We start from the raw sequence: 18,568 nt of genomic DNA, 5'->3' as shown, positions 1-18,568 counted from the left end.
AATATATCTAAACATTTAGTAAAACACTTATCAGAACCAACTTCAAATAGATGTAAACATTTAGTAAAACACTTATCAGAACCAACATACATTAATATAGGGGTTCTCCAAGGTAGCATATTAGGACCAGTACTGTTCGTGATATACATCAATGACTTTCCGAGTAGTGTTACTCATGGTGAAGAAATTCTTTTCGCTGATGACAGCAATATTATAGTCACTGAGAAAACAAGAGAACTCCTTACTGAGAAAGTAAATGAAACTCTCAAGGAAGTTTATGATTGGTCAATAAGCAATAAAGTGAAAATGAACATAAGGAAAACTAACGCCATGAATTTCAGTTTGAAGAGGAAAAATGACAATGTTAATTCAAATGTAGATGGCACCTCTATAGACTGTGAAACAAATGCACAATTTCTAGGAATGAATATTGATACTCAGTTGAAGTGGTGTGAACAAACAAAGGTACTTGCAAAGAGAATGTCATTAGCATGTTATGCCCTTAGAATCCTATCATCAGTGTGTAACATGCAGTGTCTTTTAGTTACATATTGTTCATATGTACACTCAATTCTTAGCTATGGCATTCTTTTTGGGGAACAAATGCATAAAATATGAACACAATTTTCAAACTCCATGAAAGAGCCATAAGAATAATAACCAAAAATACCAGTTGAGCTGATTGTAAAGATCTTTTCAGAACACTGGTGATTTTAACTGCTCCTTGTGAATACATTTACCAGTCAGTTGCACACATCAAAAATAACATTGGTAATTACTGCACAACTGCTCTGTACATGACCATGGAACAAGAGCTAGACTCAACTTACATTTACCAAGAAAAAATAAACATAAAACTCAAAATACCATTTTCTACCAAGGAATAAAACTGTACAATAAATTACCAAAAGATATTAAAGAATTTGCGAAAATACACTTATTTAAAAAGGCAGCCAAAAAGTACCTGTTTTGCAATACAATTTATGCATTGAAGGATTACTTAGATAAAACAGAGGAGGGATTTCATAAAAAAATGTTATACAAATAAATACTAATAACAATGATTATAAAACATCCAACATTCCACATAGCACCTTAACTTTGTGTTTTTTTTCCCCCTTCTTTTTTCTGTTCTAGAAATACTTATCCCCAAGTTATGCACAGCGCAATACTAACACCGCTTCCTCTTTCTGAGCTCAACATCTCACTCATTATGGAGGGATGCTGACTCAGTTTTTCAGGATAGCAAGTGCGAAGCAGTGACTGATAGTGAGATATGAGTGAACATTGTGGTATTACATTATTTAATAAGTTATTTGTAAAAAAAGTGTTGTATACCAGTAGTAAATCTAATGATTGTCTATAGCTAGAGGTCTGTAAATATGTGTATACGAATTAGCTTACTTTAAATTAGTCTAAACTTGTAAATACTTTGACGTGCCCAATATCCTTGTAAAAAGAGATCTACAGATGAATAAAGCTACTACTACTACTACTACTACTACTACTACTACTACTACTACATTAGAAAGTATGTATTACAGGCGGAAAGATCTGTAATTCCCTGTGAACAGCTAGTTATCTGTTTGAATTTATAGTTTCAAATCATAATAGGAGCCCTCTGTATGCAAATTATTAAGTACAAATTACTCTGTGAATCAGTCTTGGAATATTTTATATATGGATATTCGTTTTCTGAAGTTTGGATATACAACTGGTAATTACATATTTTAAATTACAACTTCAAATAATCGTGTAAATTAGGTATAATTACAAAGTGTAAATTAATATGACTATGAATCTTATAAATCGAAATGTAGAAGGGTATTCATGGGGCTAAAGTGTGATACTACAATCCTCCCCCTGAAGTCTTGGTTGTGGTGAGACTAACATGTAGGAAAGCCTAATGTTTACGTTCACCCTTTGTTTAACAGCACTTTCCCATACCTAACGCACTTTTAGTCATACACACTAAAATTGCAGGATACATTCAGAAAAAACGTTGCAGATAGTGGTAAAGTCCCCAACTTGTTTCATGCAGTTATGTGCGAATGTCATAATCAATCTGCAAAAAATTTAAAGGGGGCTCTACTATATAACTTTGCACAGTTTGGCTCTGTATGCAACTACATGTAAACAGAGTTGTCTGATTCATGAGGAAGACAAGGTAATATATTGGCTATTATTTTAATTAGCTTACAATCACTCGAAAACTTCATTGCATTTCGACTGTCTACGTCGCTTGGATCGTAATGTACCTGCTGTGTAGGACGGTGTCTAACTGCTCAGTGCAATGCAGCTTTTGCTTCAAATGCGAAATGAATGAGACATACAACCGAAACAAGCGTAATCTTTCTGTAGAATGCTCATCTCCGAAATGACTGCTGTGCTTCGAAAGTTTTCTGTAGAAACGTATGCACTGAACTAAATATCGTAGAACATATCCTTTACTTCTAAATTCTCTTTTAGTGACATCTGGGGTAACAGTATTTAAATGAAGGCTACTAAAACTGTCAAGAGATGGCGTATACAAAGTGTTAGTGCGCTAATAAACGCCAACAGTTTCAATTTCGCAATTTGCTCACGCACTGTCTTTTGACCTCCGAAAACATGGTAACATGGCGGAGACTTCTTCAGTTTACTTCACTCTGGTCGCGATGTTGCCTCTCTACGGTATTTCATCTCTCTGATGTACCCCAGTGGATAACATTGCCAACTGATAGGCTTAGTTTTGCTGGTCTTATAAGTAATCCATAGTAACTTTGATCCTTCTGTAATTGTTTTTAGTGCTTTATTATTCAATGATTTTTATCATAAACAACAGACTGTTTTTCAGTCTTGAGTTTATTACTGCATCTGATCCTTTTCAATGATAAATACCATGTCACTTCTCCACCTTGAAATTAATTCTGGATCCAAAATAATTTACAGCGTTAGTAAATCAGTTGCGTTATATATAGTGGGAATTCGTGAAGTTTGGTGACAGGGGAATAGGATTTCTGGTCTGGTGAAATAGGTTATAAATACAAAATCATGTATGGCCACCACAGGAGCTGGTTCAATAATATATAAGAAAATAGGAATGTGGGTAAGCTAGTATGACGAGGACTATGAACCCATCATCGTGCCCAAGACAAACACTAAGCCCGCACTCACCACTGTCGTACAAGTTTATAGGCCAGTCAGCTGCGTAGATGACGAAGAACTGAAGAACTGTGTCTTGAGATAAAAGAAATTATTCAGATAATTATTGTAGAGGAATGTTTAATTGTGACAGGGGAGTGGAATTCGCTGGTAGGAAAAGGAAGATAAGAAAAGATAGTAGGAGGATGTGGATGGTTGACAGGAATGGAAGAGCAAGGCGCCTAGTAGAATTTTGTACAGAGCATAACACATGGATTAAGTATCATCAAGGAGCGCTATACATGTGGAAGAGTCTCGGAGACATTGGAAGACTTCACATTGACTCTGTAATGCAAAGACAGAGATTTTAGAACAGATTTTAAACTGTAAGACATTTACAGGGGCAGAAATAGAATCTGACCATAATTTATTGGGTATGAACTTTAGAGTAAAACTGAAGAATTTGCGAAAGGTTGGAAATCAAACAGATGGGACCTGATTATGGTGAAAGGACCAGAAGTTGCTGAGAGTTTCAGAGCGAGCATTAGGCCCACTTGGTTGAACCAGGGAAAGAAGAATAAGTAGAAGGCGAAGGAATAGCTTCGACAGACGAAATTTTAAAGGCAGCAGAGGATCAAATATATAAAAAGACAACTCGTAACAGAAATTTTTCGACGTCACAGGAGATACTGAATTTAATTTATGAAAGGAGAAAAATAAAAATGTAGCAAATGAGGCAGGCCAAAGGGGATACAAGCTTCCAAAAAATGAGATTAACAGGAAGTGAAAAATGGTTAAGCAGGAGTAGCTAGAACACAAAGGTAGGGATTTAGAAGTATATTTTCTAGGGGAAAGATAGATACCACTTACAGGAAAATTAAAGAGGCCTTTGCAGAAAAGAGAAGCAGCTGTATCAATATCAAGAACTCAGATGAAAAACCAGTACAGAGCAAAGAAGGGAGAGCTGAAGCGTGGTTGGAGTAAAGAGGTTCTTTTTTCTAACTTGAGACATTAAATATCTCGAAAACGACGCATTGTAAGTAAAAAATGTTCTGTGTGAAAAGGTAATGCTAGTAATGGCGACATCTGTCTATGCCACATGTGAGCTCCTCATAACCACACCTCCTACGTGGGAAGGGTCGACTTTGTATTTTAAAATGGGAACCATACATTTTTATTGCATATTAGGATCCTATGCCAAAAAATACGCACGGTTTACTTAACCCGTTGTTTTTCATTCGTGGTAGATGGATCTATAATCGACAAATATTAAGTGTGCCTGTTTTTGCAATTAAGGACGGACGCCGTTGATTTTACATTTCATTTACGATGTTGATGTAACCTTTGTGTTCTAACGGTTGATATTTACGTTACTTTAGTATTGCAGATTTTAGTGTATAGTACAATATGGTTAGCCGTTGCTAAGTTGCAAAAGTTTTCTCTTTCCTTTCGGGATGCTTGTATAGGTGAGGGCCGTTGCCTCTCATCATTGTGGTGTTTGCTTTCAGCGCATCCCCTTACCTCTCGCCATTGGAGTGCTTGAATTCGATGAGTCCTCTTCTAATTTGCGGTAGACGATGCTGTAATCGACAAATACCGAGTGTGGCTGTTTCTGCAATTAAGAACGCATCAGATTCTATATTTCATGTACCATGTAAGCGTAAACCACTGTGTTTGACCATTTGTTACTGCAATCGTTTGAGTAAACGGTACATATATATTATCCGAATAGGCAATAAAAATGGGGAGAGGGTTACTCACTTGAAAACACAAAGTTGACCCAGCCCGCGCAGGAGGGCTGGTTGTGAGGTCGCCTGTTGTGGCACAGAGAGATGTCCCATTTACTAACATTTTTTTGACTTATAGAGGATCCATACAAGGGATATGAAAGCGCTGGCAGTATTATAGAAATGGAAGAGGACGTAGATGAAGATGAGAGGGAGACGTGATACTGCGAGAAGAATTTGACAGATCTCTGAAAGATCTAAGTCGAAACACGATCCCTCGAGTAGACGCCATTCCGTCTGAACTATTGAGAGACTTGGGAGAGTCAGCCTTGACAGAACTACTCCATCTGCTCCCAAGATGTATTAGGCATGCGAAATACCCTCAGATTTCATGAAGAATGCACTAATTGCAATTTCAAGGAAGCAAATGCTGACAATGCTGACAGGTGTGGATATTTCCGAACTTTTTTTTTTTTTTTTGTCATCAGTCTACTGACTGGTTTGATGCGGCCCGCCACGAATTCCTTTCCTGTGCTAACCTCTTCATCTCAGAGTAGCACTTGCAACCTACGTCCTCAATTATTTGCTTGACGTATTCCAATCTCTGTCTTCCTCTACAGTTTTGCCCTCTACAGCTCCCTCTAGTACCATGGAAGTCATTCCCTCATGTCTTAGCAGATGTCCTATCATCCTGTCCCTTCTCCTTATCAGTGCTTTCCACATATTCCTTTCCTCTCCGATTCTGCGTAGAACCTCCTCATTCCTTACCTTATCAGTCCACCTAATTTTCAACATTCGTCTATAGCACCACATCTCAAATGCTTCGATTCTCTTCTGTTCCGGTTTTCCCACAGTCCATGTTTCACTACCATACAATGCTGTACTCCAGACGTACATCCTCAGAAATTTCTTCCTCAAATTAAGGCCGGTATTTGATAGTAGTAGACTTCTCTTGGCCAGAAGTGCCTTTTTTGCCATAGCGAGTCTGCTTTTGATGTCCTCCTTGCTCCGTCCGTCATTGGTTATTTTACTGCCTAGGTGGCAGAATTCCTTAACTTCATTGACTTTGTGACCATCAATCCTGATGTTAAGTTTCTCGCTGTTCTCATTTCTACTACTTCTCATTACCTTCGTCTTTCTCCGATTTACTCTCAAACCATACTGTGTACTCATTAGACTGTTCATTCCGTTCAGCAGATCATTTAATTCTTCTTCACTTTCACTCAGGATAGCAATGTCATCAGCGAATCGTATCATTGATATCCTTTCACCTTGTATTTTTATTCCACTCCTGAACCTTTCTTTTATTTCCATCATTGCTTCCTCGATGTACAGATTGAAGAGTAGGGGCGAAAGGCTACAGCCTTGTCTTACACCTTTCTTAATACGAGCACTTCGTTCTTGATCGTCCACTCTTATTATTCCCTCTTGGTTGTTGTACATATTGTATATGACCCGTCTCTCCCTATAGCTTACCCCTACTTTTTTCAGAACGAACAGCTTCCACCATTTTATATTGTCGAACGCTTTTTCCAGGTCGACAAATCCTATGAAAGTGTCTTGATTTTTCTTTAGCCTTGCTTCCATTATTAGCCGTAACGTCATAATTGCCTCTCTCGTCACTTTACTTTTCCTAAAGCCAAACTGATCGTCACCTAGCGCATTCTCAATTTTCTTTTCCATTCTTCTGTATATTATTCTTGTAAGCAGCTTCGATGCATGAGCTGTTAAGCTGATTGTGCGATAATTCTCGCACTTGTCAGCTCTTGCCGTCTTCGGAATTGTGTGGATGATGCTTTTCCGAAAGTCAGATGGTATATCGCCAGACTCATATATTCTACACACCAACGTAAATAGTCGTTTTGTTGCCACTTCCCCCAATGATTTTAGAAATTCTGATGGAATGTTATCTATCCCTTCTGCCTTATTTGACCGTAAGTCCTCCAAAGCTCTTTTAAATTCCGATTATTATACTGGATCCCCTATCTCTTCTAAATCGACTCCTGTTTCTTCTTCTATCACGTCAGACAAATCTTCACCCTCATAGAGGCTTTCAATGTATTCTTTCCACCTATCTGCTCTCTCCTCTGCATTTAACAGTGGAATTCCCGTTGCACTCCGAACTATCAGTTTAATAAGACATGGTTTCAAAAGACTAGAATTATTTGCAGAAGAAAGGAGAAATTGGTTGAAGCCGACCTCGGAGCAGATCGCTTTGGATTCTCAAGAAATGCAGGAACACGCTACAAAGTACAGAGCGTATGAACTCTCTTAAAAGATAGGTTAAGGAAAGGCAAACCTAAGTTTATACCATTTGTAGACTTAGAGAAAGCTTTTGACAATGACGAAATTTTGAAGGTGTCGGGGATAAAATACAATGACCGAAAAGATATTTATAACTTATATAGGAATCAGACGGCAGTTACAAGAGTCGATGGACATGAAAGGAGTGAGACATGGTTGAAGCCTATCCCAGATGTTATTCAATTTGTACATTGAGCAAGGAATAAAAGAAACCAGAGAAAATTCTGGAGAGGGAATTAACATTCAAGAAGAAGAAATAAAATCTTTGAGGTTTTCCGATTATAATTCTGTCAGGGCAGCAAAAGATTTGGAAGAGCAGTGGAAGGGAATGGACAGTGTCTTGAAAGGACGATATAAGACGAACATCAGTAAAAGTAAAACAAGTATAATGGAATGTAGTCGAATTAAATCAGGTGATGCTGAGGGAATTAGATTTTGTAACGGGACGCTATATGTAGTAAACGAGTTTCATTATTTGGGCAGCAAAATATCAGATAATGTCCAAAATAGAGAGGATATCAAGAAAGGTGGTTGTGAAGAAGAGAAATTTGTTAACACTGGGTATGGTTTTAAGTGTTAGGGCGTTTTTCTAAAGGTATTTGCCTCTAATGTGGTCACGTGTGGAAGTGCTACATGGACGATGAATAGCTTAGACAAGTGGAGATTAGAGGCATTTGAAATATGATGCCACAGAAGAAGGTTGGAGACTAGATGGGTAGATCCTGTAACTAATGAGGAGGTACTGAACAGAATCGGGGCGACAAGAAATTTATTGGACAACTTTACTAAAAGAAGGGATCGGTTGATAGGACAATTTGAGACATCATGGGGTCACCAGCTTAGTATTGGAGAGCAGAGTGGGAAGAAAATCTTAGAGGGAGAATAAGAGATGAATACATGAAGCAGATTCCGAAGGATGTAGGCTGCAATATTTGTACAGAGATGAGTAGGTTTGCTACGATAGAGTACAGGAGGAGCTGCATGAAATCAGTGTTAGGGTAGATGGCAACAACAATGTTAATTTCAGCACTGCATCTCACGGGTGTACCTGTTTCATGCTTAATTCTGATTAAATTAAGTTCACGTAGATACATGGATGTTTTGCAATACGACACACACAACAATTTGTGACCACCGAAGTCACTGCCAAATTTGGCTGAATTGTCCTACCACATCCATGTTCAGACTGGGCCTATGAAAGATGAACTCTTGATCAACATCTTCCAGACATGGATGCTGTTGTAGAGGCTGTAAGACAGTGACTAGCCCCAGCTGGTTTAGACGTTTTAAGAGTGCAGTACGAAGGACCTTGTTCATCGTTGGCAAATGTGCGTAACGAATGGTGACGTTTATGTGGGAGAAAGAGGGTAGAACCTAAAATCTTGTCCTGTTCAATTGTGTTATTGTGCTCTCTGTATCTGTTGTAGTTTCCTTGATAATAAACTGGAGACATTAGTTTCAGAATGACGCTCTTATCATTCCGAGGTCTTATACAAGACGTGGAGAGACAAGCGACATTCACAATAAGTAATGGCACACTATACAACATACACCAACGTGGATCACTTTTCCATCAGGACAGCCCGCACTGACATATTGCATGAAACAATGAAGCGTTCCCTGTTCCTATCAGATCCCTAAATTCACTAAACTTGTAGTTTATTTCGTCAGTTTGACACCAATAGACATTGCATTGTGGTTAAAGCACTTAAATCGCTCTGGAAGAAAAGGATTTCAATTCCATCCTGACTTAACTTTGAAATGGTTCCCCCTCCATAGCTTAAGAACATGTCTGAATAATTCCTTCGGAAAGAACACAGGACTAAATTTCGTTTTCTATCCTTGTGCCATCCACGATTCTACTTAGTGTCTAATGATCTCGACTACGGGACGTTAAACTGTGACCTTCCTTTTTTCCCTGAACACTTGGCTAATCGGTCCTGTCACGGTACTATTTATTTCTTTATATCGTGGCACTGGCTTTTGAACTCCTACCTAAATATTGTACCATTTCCTGGTGTGTGTAACAGCCTTTTCATTGTGCTAGTCTGCAACTCAACTGTCATCTTTAGAGAGACATCGTTTTCATAATAGTGTCGATATTCCATCCTGGTCCTTCTACAGTTAAATTTGTGAAACAGTTTGACTAAAAGAAGTGATCGGTTGCTAAGACATAATGGTCAGGCATCAAGAGTAGCGTACAGTAATGGTGATGTACGAGTACGTGGAGAACTGTTTGCGCAACAATCTCCGACATAGTGTAGCTGAGGCGGAATAAGGGGAACCAGCCCGCATTTGCCGAGGCAGATGGAAAACCGCCTAAAAAGCATCCACAGACTGGCCGGCTCACCAGACCCCGACACAAGTCCGCTAGGTGGATTCGTGCCGGGGATCAGGCGCTCCTTCCCGCTAGTTTAGCCCTTAATAGTTGTAAACGTAGTAGATCCTCAAATTAAAAACTGAGCACTTACCTGCGATATTTAACCCGGGCAGCATCCAGTGTATCAAAGCTATCGTTGGCCAGGTAAACGCGCAGTCCGCGGGTAGAAATGCTCAGAAGGCACTCCCAGTCGAGGTCTTTGACATCGAAGGGAAACAGTTTACGATCAACAGCCCCCAGGCGCTGCAACAATGTGATAACGTTGTCTTCCTCGAATTCCCATTCATTGGTGCTGAATCGCTTCAAAACGCCCGTGAACTTGTGAACCTTGCTGTACGTCTCCCAAAGGCTGCGCAATCAGAAAAAAAATCACTTTTGATTTGTTACAATGAGTGTTCTACCGAATTATTTCTCTAAATAAGCACAGACTGCAGGAAATGATCCCTGAGAGGATAATGAGCAAAAAAGGTCATTTAGATATATGGCCGGAAACACGATCCAATGGAGGTAGACCCACTTGGAGATAAAAGATGTTAGTGTATGCTTTTGTGACTGAAAGCACAGATGAGGTAAATGGGAATGTTCTGTATGTACTAGAGTTTTAGCTCCACGATCAAGAGGGCAGCAATACTGACCATGACAGCGGCGAGCTCACACGTCGGTACTGGTGGGCATTCGCTTCACTGTTGTCGCCAACTTCTCTGGAGTGGACGCGTGCCGTGTAGTGCAGTACGACGGCCCCGTATACCAACCAGGAACAGGCCTGCATGATCTTTAAATGCGAACAGTCAAATCGCAATGGGCGGGCGGCAGCACGCCTGTACCGGGCAAAATACCCCAGCCGATAACCCCACCATAAACAGACTGCAACAGTGTTCCGTCGTCTGTGTGAGGCCTTCTCGTTTATCGCAATGGATAACCACGAAAGACGGTGCGTACACAGGCTTGCAGGAACAGATGTTGGACACTGTGGAATATGACCCCGGAGCACCAGGCAGGGCCCGCCAGCATGAGGTAAGCAAGACGAAAGTATTGAGCATCCTCCGCGACAGGTGCCATTATCCATACCATTTACAGCGTATGCTGAGGTTGTCACCTACAGACTTGTCTCCGTAGTGACGGTTTTGGCGCTGTTTCTCCACACAGATCACCACGGTGATGGGATTTCTGTCATTTACCCTGCTCACAAATGAGGCTACCTTTACGATGGTCAGTATCGCCAACCTTCTCAGCACCCACCTGTGGGCTAAGAATCCTCACGGAACTGTGGCAATATCTGCATTTCCTGCAGGTGATACTCTTCCCGTGCTGGACGACGTGCCTTTCGTGTTACAATGGCAATGTGTCTGCTATGTGATGGTGCTCCAGCTCACATCCCCATTTCCATATGGAGGCATATGGAAACATCTACTCTGGCCAATGGATCGGATGAGATGGTCCAGTCCCGTGACCCACTCAATCATTGGACCTCAGTCCTCCAGATTTATGCCTGTAGGAGCACCTGAAAGAATCGTGTATACAGAGCCCATCCTGGACGTTTAGACTCTGGCAAAATACATTCATTCTGCCTGTGACGCCATTCAATTGCAAGGTTGGCATATTTGAACGGGAATGTGAGTCGCTGTTGCCTGATATTCGCACTTGCTCAGAGGTTCCTGGCACCACTTTGAACACCTTATCTAAACATGATCTCACCAAAGCATGTCGTATATTGTAGCGTACTGCAAAGGCATGATGAATGAATAAATGGTCTATAGTACAGAACCCCACGTTTCCGGTTATATCTCCATATGACCTGTTCTGTTCCTTCTCCTCTCATGCATTGTTTCTCGCATTTTGTCCCATTTAGCAAAATAAGGCTGTATAATCATTACATTACACAAACAAGTAGCTTTTTGGCCATGTTCAATGTGTGGTGGATAAAAATTGATGCTTTAATCTATACTATGGCCATTAAAATTGCTACACCACGAAGATGACGTGCTACAGACGTAAAATTTAACCGACAGGAAGAAGATGCTGTGACATGCAAATGATTAGCTTTTCAGAGCATTCACACAAGGTTGGCGCCGGTGGCGACACCTACAACGTGCTGATGAGGAAAGTTTACAACCGATTTCTCATACACAAACAGCAGTTGACCGGCGTTGACTGGTGAAACGTTGTTGTGATGCCTCGTGTAAGGAGGAGAAATGCGGACCATCACGTTTCCGACTTTGATAAAGGTCGGATTGTAGCCCATCGCGATTGCGGTTTATCCTATCGCGACATTGCTGCTCGCGTAGGTCGAGATCCAATGACTGTTAGCAGAATGTGGAATGGGTGAGATCAGGAGGGTAATACGGAACGCCGTGTTGGATCCCAATGGCCTCGTATCACTAGCAGTCGAGATGAGAGGCATCTTATCCGCATGGCTGTAACGGATCGTACAGCCACATCTCGATCTCCGAGTCAACACATGGGGACGTTTGCAAGACAACAACCATCTGCACGGACAGTTCGACGACGTTTGCTGCAGCATGGACTATCAGCTCAGAGACCATGGCTGTGGTTACCTTCGACGCTGCATCACAGACAGGAGCGCCTGCGATGGTGTACTCAACAACGAACCTGGGTGCACGAATGGCAAAACGTCATTTTTTCGGATGAATCCAAGTTCTGTTTAAAGCATCATGATGGTCGGATCCGTGAACGGCGACATCGCGGTGAACGCACATCGGAAGCATGTATTCGTCATCGCCATACTGACGTATCAGCCGGCGTGATGGTATGGGGTGCCATTGGTTACACGTCTCGGTCACCTCTTGTTCGCATTGATGGCACTTTGAACAGTGGAAACAGTGGACGTTACATTTCAGATGTGTTACGACCCGTTGCTCTACCCTTCATTCGATCCCTGCGAAACCCTACCTTTCAGCTGGATAATTCACGACCGCATGTTGCAGGTCCTGTACGTGCCTTTCTGGATACAGGAAATGTTCGACTGCTGCCCTGGCCAGCACATTCTCCAGATCTCTCACCAATTGAAAACGTCTGGTCAATGGTGGCAGAGCAACTGGCTCGTCACAATACGCCAATCACTACTCTTGATGAACTGTGGTATCGTGTTGAAGCTGCATGGGCAGCTGTACCTGTACACTCCAACCAAGCTCTGTCTGACTCAATGCCCAGGCGTATCAAGGCCGTTATTACGGCCAGAGGTGGTTGTTCTGGGTACTGATTTCTCAGGATCTATGCACCCAAATTGCGTGAAAATGTAATCACATGTCAATTCTAGTATAATATATCCGTCCAATGAATACCCGTTTATCATCTGCATTTCTTCTTGGTGTAGCAATTTTGATGGCCAGTAATGTATTTTCACTTTGCTTAGCGCCACAGTCAAGTTATATTTATGAAACGACATCAGTTTGGTATTGTCATTTGTCAGTTGTTTTCTTCTATGTTAGGTTCCTATATATATGCTTTTTTATATTGACAGGAGTAGCGAGACCTGTCGCCTTTCGTTACGCTGATGCGTAAAGCTTTATTGTCTGTTGTGCAGCATAACAGGATACGAGACACAATGGTAGCAACAAAGTACAGTCAACTCATAAGCGAGTCTAGCGCTCCTTACACGAAATAAAAATGAGATGCCAACTGGAGCCAAGTTAGACATTAACCAAAAAACGAATTTTAAGCCAAACTGTTCAACGAAAAGGTCCATTGTCTTCAACTATGAAACGCAGAAGGAAAATAGTCATCCTATAGCACCAGAGCGACTAATATCAACGTTCTGCCTGATGCGCACTATTTTGTACGGCACAACGTGGAGCTAGTAAACGGTTTTACTAACTGATTTTCAATTTTATTTTTTCCCCAATGTTTTAAGCTCTTAACGACTAACACACGCTTTTATACATCTCACCCATCGTAGATTCAACGAATAGAGACAGTAATACCACTTGAGATGCTGCAGTTCGGACACATTACTTCGACATTTTTGACACTTTGAATAAAACGGCGTATACATCACATGGAAAACCGTGAATTAGACGACGGGCAGAAAAATGTCGACAGTAGCTAATACTGCAAGCTTCTGTCACTTCGATCACACCAGAGTGAGGAGATGGACTTTTTACAGCTCGCTAAAGTGCCGATAGTGATAACTTCAAAGATGAAGGAGACAAGAACCGCAAGTATTAAGCATATTTCTTTATTGGTGTTGACACGATTTTATGTCTATATGCGAACCAGGTTATACCTGAATGTAGTCCTCGTAGTTGTACTAAAAACCAGATACATTTTTCGTTATGTTCCTGACTGTAAATTGTTCAGCTAAAACAGAAGCCGGTAACGAGCTGAAACACTACTATCAATCCTTATTCTCTGGTGGGACGGACAAGAGCGATCCTGCGATACATTCAATGTTACAACTCAGTAGAGGTCACATGGGCCAATCATTTCAGCGTCAACTGTACCACAGTTTCCGCCCACCGGCTCTGTAAATGGCTACGACGGTATAAGTTTCGTCTCCACTAGCCTTTAACAGTTACGGCAGATGTAGCAACTAAAATATTAATTTCTATGTAAGACAAATATAAATTCAAACAATGGAAAATCCAGGATGGACTGTAACAATATAGTGAAATGGAAAGCTGCTACTCACCATATAGCGGAGATGCTGAGTCGCATATAGGCACAACAAAAAGACTTTCACAAATACAGCTTTCGGCCAGTAAGGACTTCGTCAAAATTAGACGACAAACACACACAAACACACTCATTCATCGCACACACACATGACTACAGTCTAAAGCAACTGAAGCGTTACTGGGCAAAAGCTGTGATTGTGACAGTCTTTTTGTTGTGCATTTGCGTCTCAGCATCTCCGCTAAGTACTGAGTAGTGACTTTCCCTTTCTGGATATTGTTAAGACAAATATAAGCTAGCTATGATGTTAGCGGTGACAAATTTCTTTATACACGAGGGTGCGTTGAAAAGTGATGCAACGGAATTTTTTATATGAAATCTCTTAAAGCTTTTTAAATAAAACAAACGTTATAAACATTCTACCTCTGTATTCGTCATGTTCATATATTTATTTCTCAACATAGATAACCTGGAGACGAAACCATTTCTCCCAACGAGAGCCCTGTTTGATATGTAGCATGTTCGTTTCCCAGAACCACATCCTCACATCTCCAGAATGAGATTTTCACTCTGCAGCGGAATGTGCGCTGATATGAAACTTCCTGGCAGATTAAAACTGTGTGCCGGACCGAGACTCGAACTCGGGACCTTTGCCTTTCGCGGGAAAGTGCTCTACCAACTGAGCTACCCAAGCACCACTCACGCCCCGTCCTCACAGCTTTACTTCTGCCAGTACCTCGTCTCCTACCTTCCAAACTTTACAGAAGCTCTCCTGCGAACCTTGCAGAACTAGCACTCCTGAAAGAGAGTCCGCGAAAGGCAAAGGTCCCGAGTTCGAGTCTCTGTCCGGCACACAGTTTTAATCTGACAGGAAGTTTCATATCAGCGCACACTCCGCTGCAGAGTGAAAATCTCATTCTAGGATCATACCCCAGGCTGTGGCTAAGTCATGTCTCCGCAATATCATTTCTTTCAGGAGTGCTAGTTCTGCAAGGTTCGCAGGAGAGCTTCTGTTAAGTTTGGAAGGTAGGAGAGGAGCTACTGGCAGAAGTAAAGCTGTGAGGACGGGGCTGAGTCGTGCTTGGGTAGCTCAGTTGGTAGAGCACTTGCCCGCGAAAGGCAAAGGTCCCGAGTTCGAGTCTCGGTCCGGCACACAGTTTTAATCTGCCAGGAAGTTTCATCCTCACATCTGCTTCCATCGCTAACAAAGTGAAGTCTGCGCAGGTCTTCTTTAAGATTCTGAAGCAGATGAAAATCCGATGGGATCAAGTCGAGTCTGCATGGAGGATGATTGATGACAGTGGTCTCAGGACGTCGGGTTGCTGCAGAGATCTCTGCGCTCGTGTGTGGTCTGGCATTGTTATACCACTCGTGAAGGAGAGGGAGCTCCATGTGTGGACAACTCCTAGAATTCGAAACTCAATTACAACACGCTGTTTCTCACGAACATACGCAATTACGTTACACACTGCTACAACTCGGGGCCCTCTAGCGGCAGAAGGTAACAAATATTTAGACATGAAAAATAAAGATGTAGAATGTTAATAACGTTTGATTTAAGAGTTTTGACATAAACAATTCGGAGGCATTACTGCTGAGCACGCCGCCGTAGCTACATTATTAACACAATTACCTATCGGCCGTCGAGCATCGATGAGGAAACAATAATTCTAATGGGCAGAAGAGAAATGAACGCTTGAGTCGCAGGTTACAGTGATTAGTAGTTTCTCTAATAGCTCAACATAGACAGCGCAAATAACAGAGTTACGAGTTTTCTAATTTTTCAAATGTGTGTCGCAAACTTCAGCCCTCAAATAATTTCTGATTCCCACACATTAATACTAACCCAAAATCCTGACAATGGATTGTGAACCTTTATATCAATATCTAATGAATCCGAAAGCGGCCTTTTATTATAAACAATTGCTGATAATCATAAGATAGAATGTTGGGACATAATACTAAAACGTAGGATTAATTGAAATGACAGCTAGAAAGAGAAGCTCACTTATCAACTGTTTCCAGCCAACATAACATTGGTTAATAAACACGAACATCGAATGTTTGTATTTTGACCTTATCATGAATTTGTTACATTTCAGTTTACTCATTCCTATCGTTTTTCCATCGCAAAGAAAAATGTATATGTAATTTTAACAATACTGAAGGATTGCATACTCTAAAAAGAAATTAATTTCGTCCTTCATTCTTGTTCTGTAATCCTGAATGAATCTGAATACTAAGAAGAGAAACAGAATTTAGCACCAAACGAACATCAAAAAGGTATATGTCCGCAAACGGATAGTGACTTTTTAAATTTCCTGTTTTTAATGATGACACAAAAATTAAATTTCGTGTGTGGAGTTTGCATTTGCTGAAACATCTGCTTCTGACGTGCCCTAATGTAAACAGACTTCAACTCACTTATAAGCGGGAGACATTATGTTTAAATGAGATTACGAACAATGGTCGACCAGGCATTCTTCACTTGGATTTGCCAGAGGTAAAGGACGTCTTTTGGTGCGTGTGAAAGTCTGAAATTCAGGTGAGAATCGAACAGGAACCTTCAGAATACGGTGCAAGAAGCAGTCTGTCAGACTGAATGAGAGTTCGAGTCTCGGTCCGGCACACAGTTTTAATCTGACAGGAAGTTTCAGGCTGTCAGACTGCCTAACGCACAAAAATAATAATGAGAAACACAAGCTTGTCGACATTCCACTTACACTGAAATTAATCTAGAGATCGATCCCATTACCTTCTCCATTTTTTTAAAGCACATTTCGTCTGCTGAACCTGTCAGTTCTACATCTACATCTACATCCATACTCCGCAAGCCATCTGACGGTGTGTGGTGGAGGGTACTTTGAGTACCTCTATCGGTTCTCCCTTCAATTCCAGTGTCGTATTGCTCGTGGAAAGAAAGATTGTCGGTATGCCTCTGTGTGGGCTCTAATCTCTCTGATTTTATCGTCATGGTCTCTTCGCGAGATATACGTAGGAGGGAGCAATATACTACTTGACTCCTCGGTCAAGGTATGTTCTCGAAACTTCAACAAAAGCCCGTACCGAGCTACTGGGCGTCTCTCCTGTAGAGTCTTCCACTGGAGTTTATCTATCATCTCCGTAACGCTTTCGCGATTACTAAATGATCCTGTAACGAAGCGCGCTGCTCTCCGTTGGATCTTCTCTATCTCTTGTGTCAGCCCTATCTGGTACACCCACACTGGTGACCAATATTCAAGTACTGGCCGAACAAGTGTACTGTAACCTACTTCCTTTGTTTTCGGATTGCATTTCCTTAGGATTCTTCCATTGAATCTCAGTGTGGCATCTGCTTTGCCGACGATCAACTTTATATGATCATTTCATTTTAAATCACTCGTAATGCCTACTCCCAGATAATTTATGGAATTAACTGGTTCCAGTTGCTGACCTGCTATATTGTAGCTAAATGATAAAGGATCTTTCTTTCTATGTATTCACAGAACATTACACTTGTCTACATTGAGATTCAATTGCCATTCCCTGCACCATGCGTCAATTCGTTGCAGATCCTCTTGCATTTCAGTACTATTTTCCATTGTTACAAACCTTCGATATACTACAGCATCATCCGCAAAAAGCCTCAGTGAACTTCTGATGTTATCCACAAGGTCATTTATGTATATTGTGAATAGCAACGGTCCTACGAGACTCCTCTGCGGCACACCTGAAATCACTCTTCCTTCGGAAGACTTCTCTCCATTGAGAATGACATGCTGCGTTCTGTTATTTAGCAACTCTTCAATCCAAATCAACGGAAACACGAAGATCATTTATTTTAGAATGAGATTTTCACTCTGCAGCGGAGTGTGCGCTGATATGAAACTTCCTGGCAGATTAAAACTGCGTGCCGGACCGAGACTCGAACTCGGGACCTTTGCCTTTCGCGGGCAAGTGCTTTACCAACTGAGCTACCCAAGATTCTGCAAAGTTTGGAAGTTAGGATACGAGGTACTGGCGGAAGTAAAACTGTGAGGACGGGGCGTGAAACGTGATTGGGTAGCTCAGTTGGTAGAGCACTTGTCCGCGAAAGGCAAAGGTCCCGAGTTCGAGTCTCTGTCGGGCACACAGTTTTAATCTGCCAGGAAGTTTCATCATTTATTTTTCTTTTTAATCCGCCAGTTACAGCAAAACCTCCCAAAAACAGCTCCACGTAAGAGAACGCGGCTGCCTGTCCGATCAGAACCACTGCTGGTTAAGAGTTGCGGCAGGCGACAGCCGCCGCACACCTCACGCCGACCTGCATCAGTGCAGGCGACCGCGACGCTTCGCACTTCGGGTCTATTATTTTAAGTTCCCGTTGCAGCATTCGTATCGACAAGCATAAAGTATTGTTCTGGTTTGGTTTTCCACGCTAAAC

The 18,568-nt window shown here is 41.4% G+C and overlaps 1 protein-coding gene across 1 annotated transcript in view; it reads right to left on the bottom strand.

The window, feature by feature from the left end:
• Positions 1–18,568, bottom strand: part of LOC124711690 (fatty acyl-CoA reductase wat-like) — a 247,649-nt gene that overhangs the window by 27,923 nt on the left and 201,158 nt on the right. The window contains exon 8 of the mRNA XM_047241889.1: positions 9,626–9,883. Coding sequence (XP_047097845.1) covers positions 9,626–9,883 — 258 coding nt within the window. The remainder of the gene's footprint in view (positions 1–9,625; positions 9,884–18,568) is intronic.

Source organism: Schistocerca piceifrons, chromosome 8 (assembly GCF_021461385.2).
Source record: "Schistocerca piceifrons isolate TAMUIC-IGC-003096 chromosome 8, iqSchPice1.1, whole genome shotgun sequence".
Taxonomy (NCBI): domain Eukaryota; kingdom Metazoa; phylum Arthropoda; class Insecta; order Orthoptera; family Acrididae; genus Schistocerca; species Schistocerca piceifrons.
Note: the sequence above shows the minus strand (reverse complement) of the source record. Positions and strands in the feature narration are given on the sequence as shown.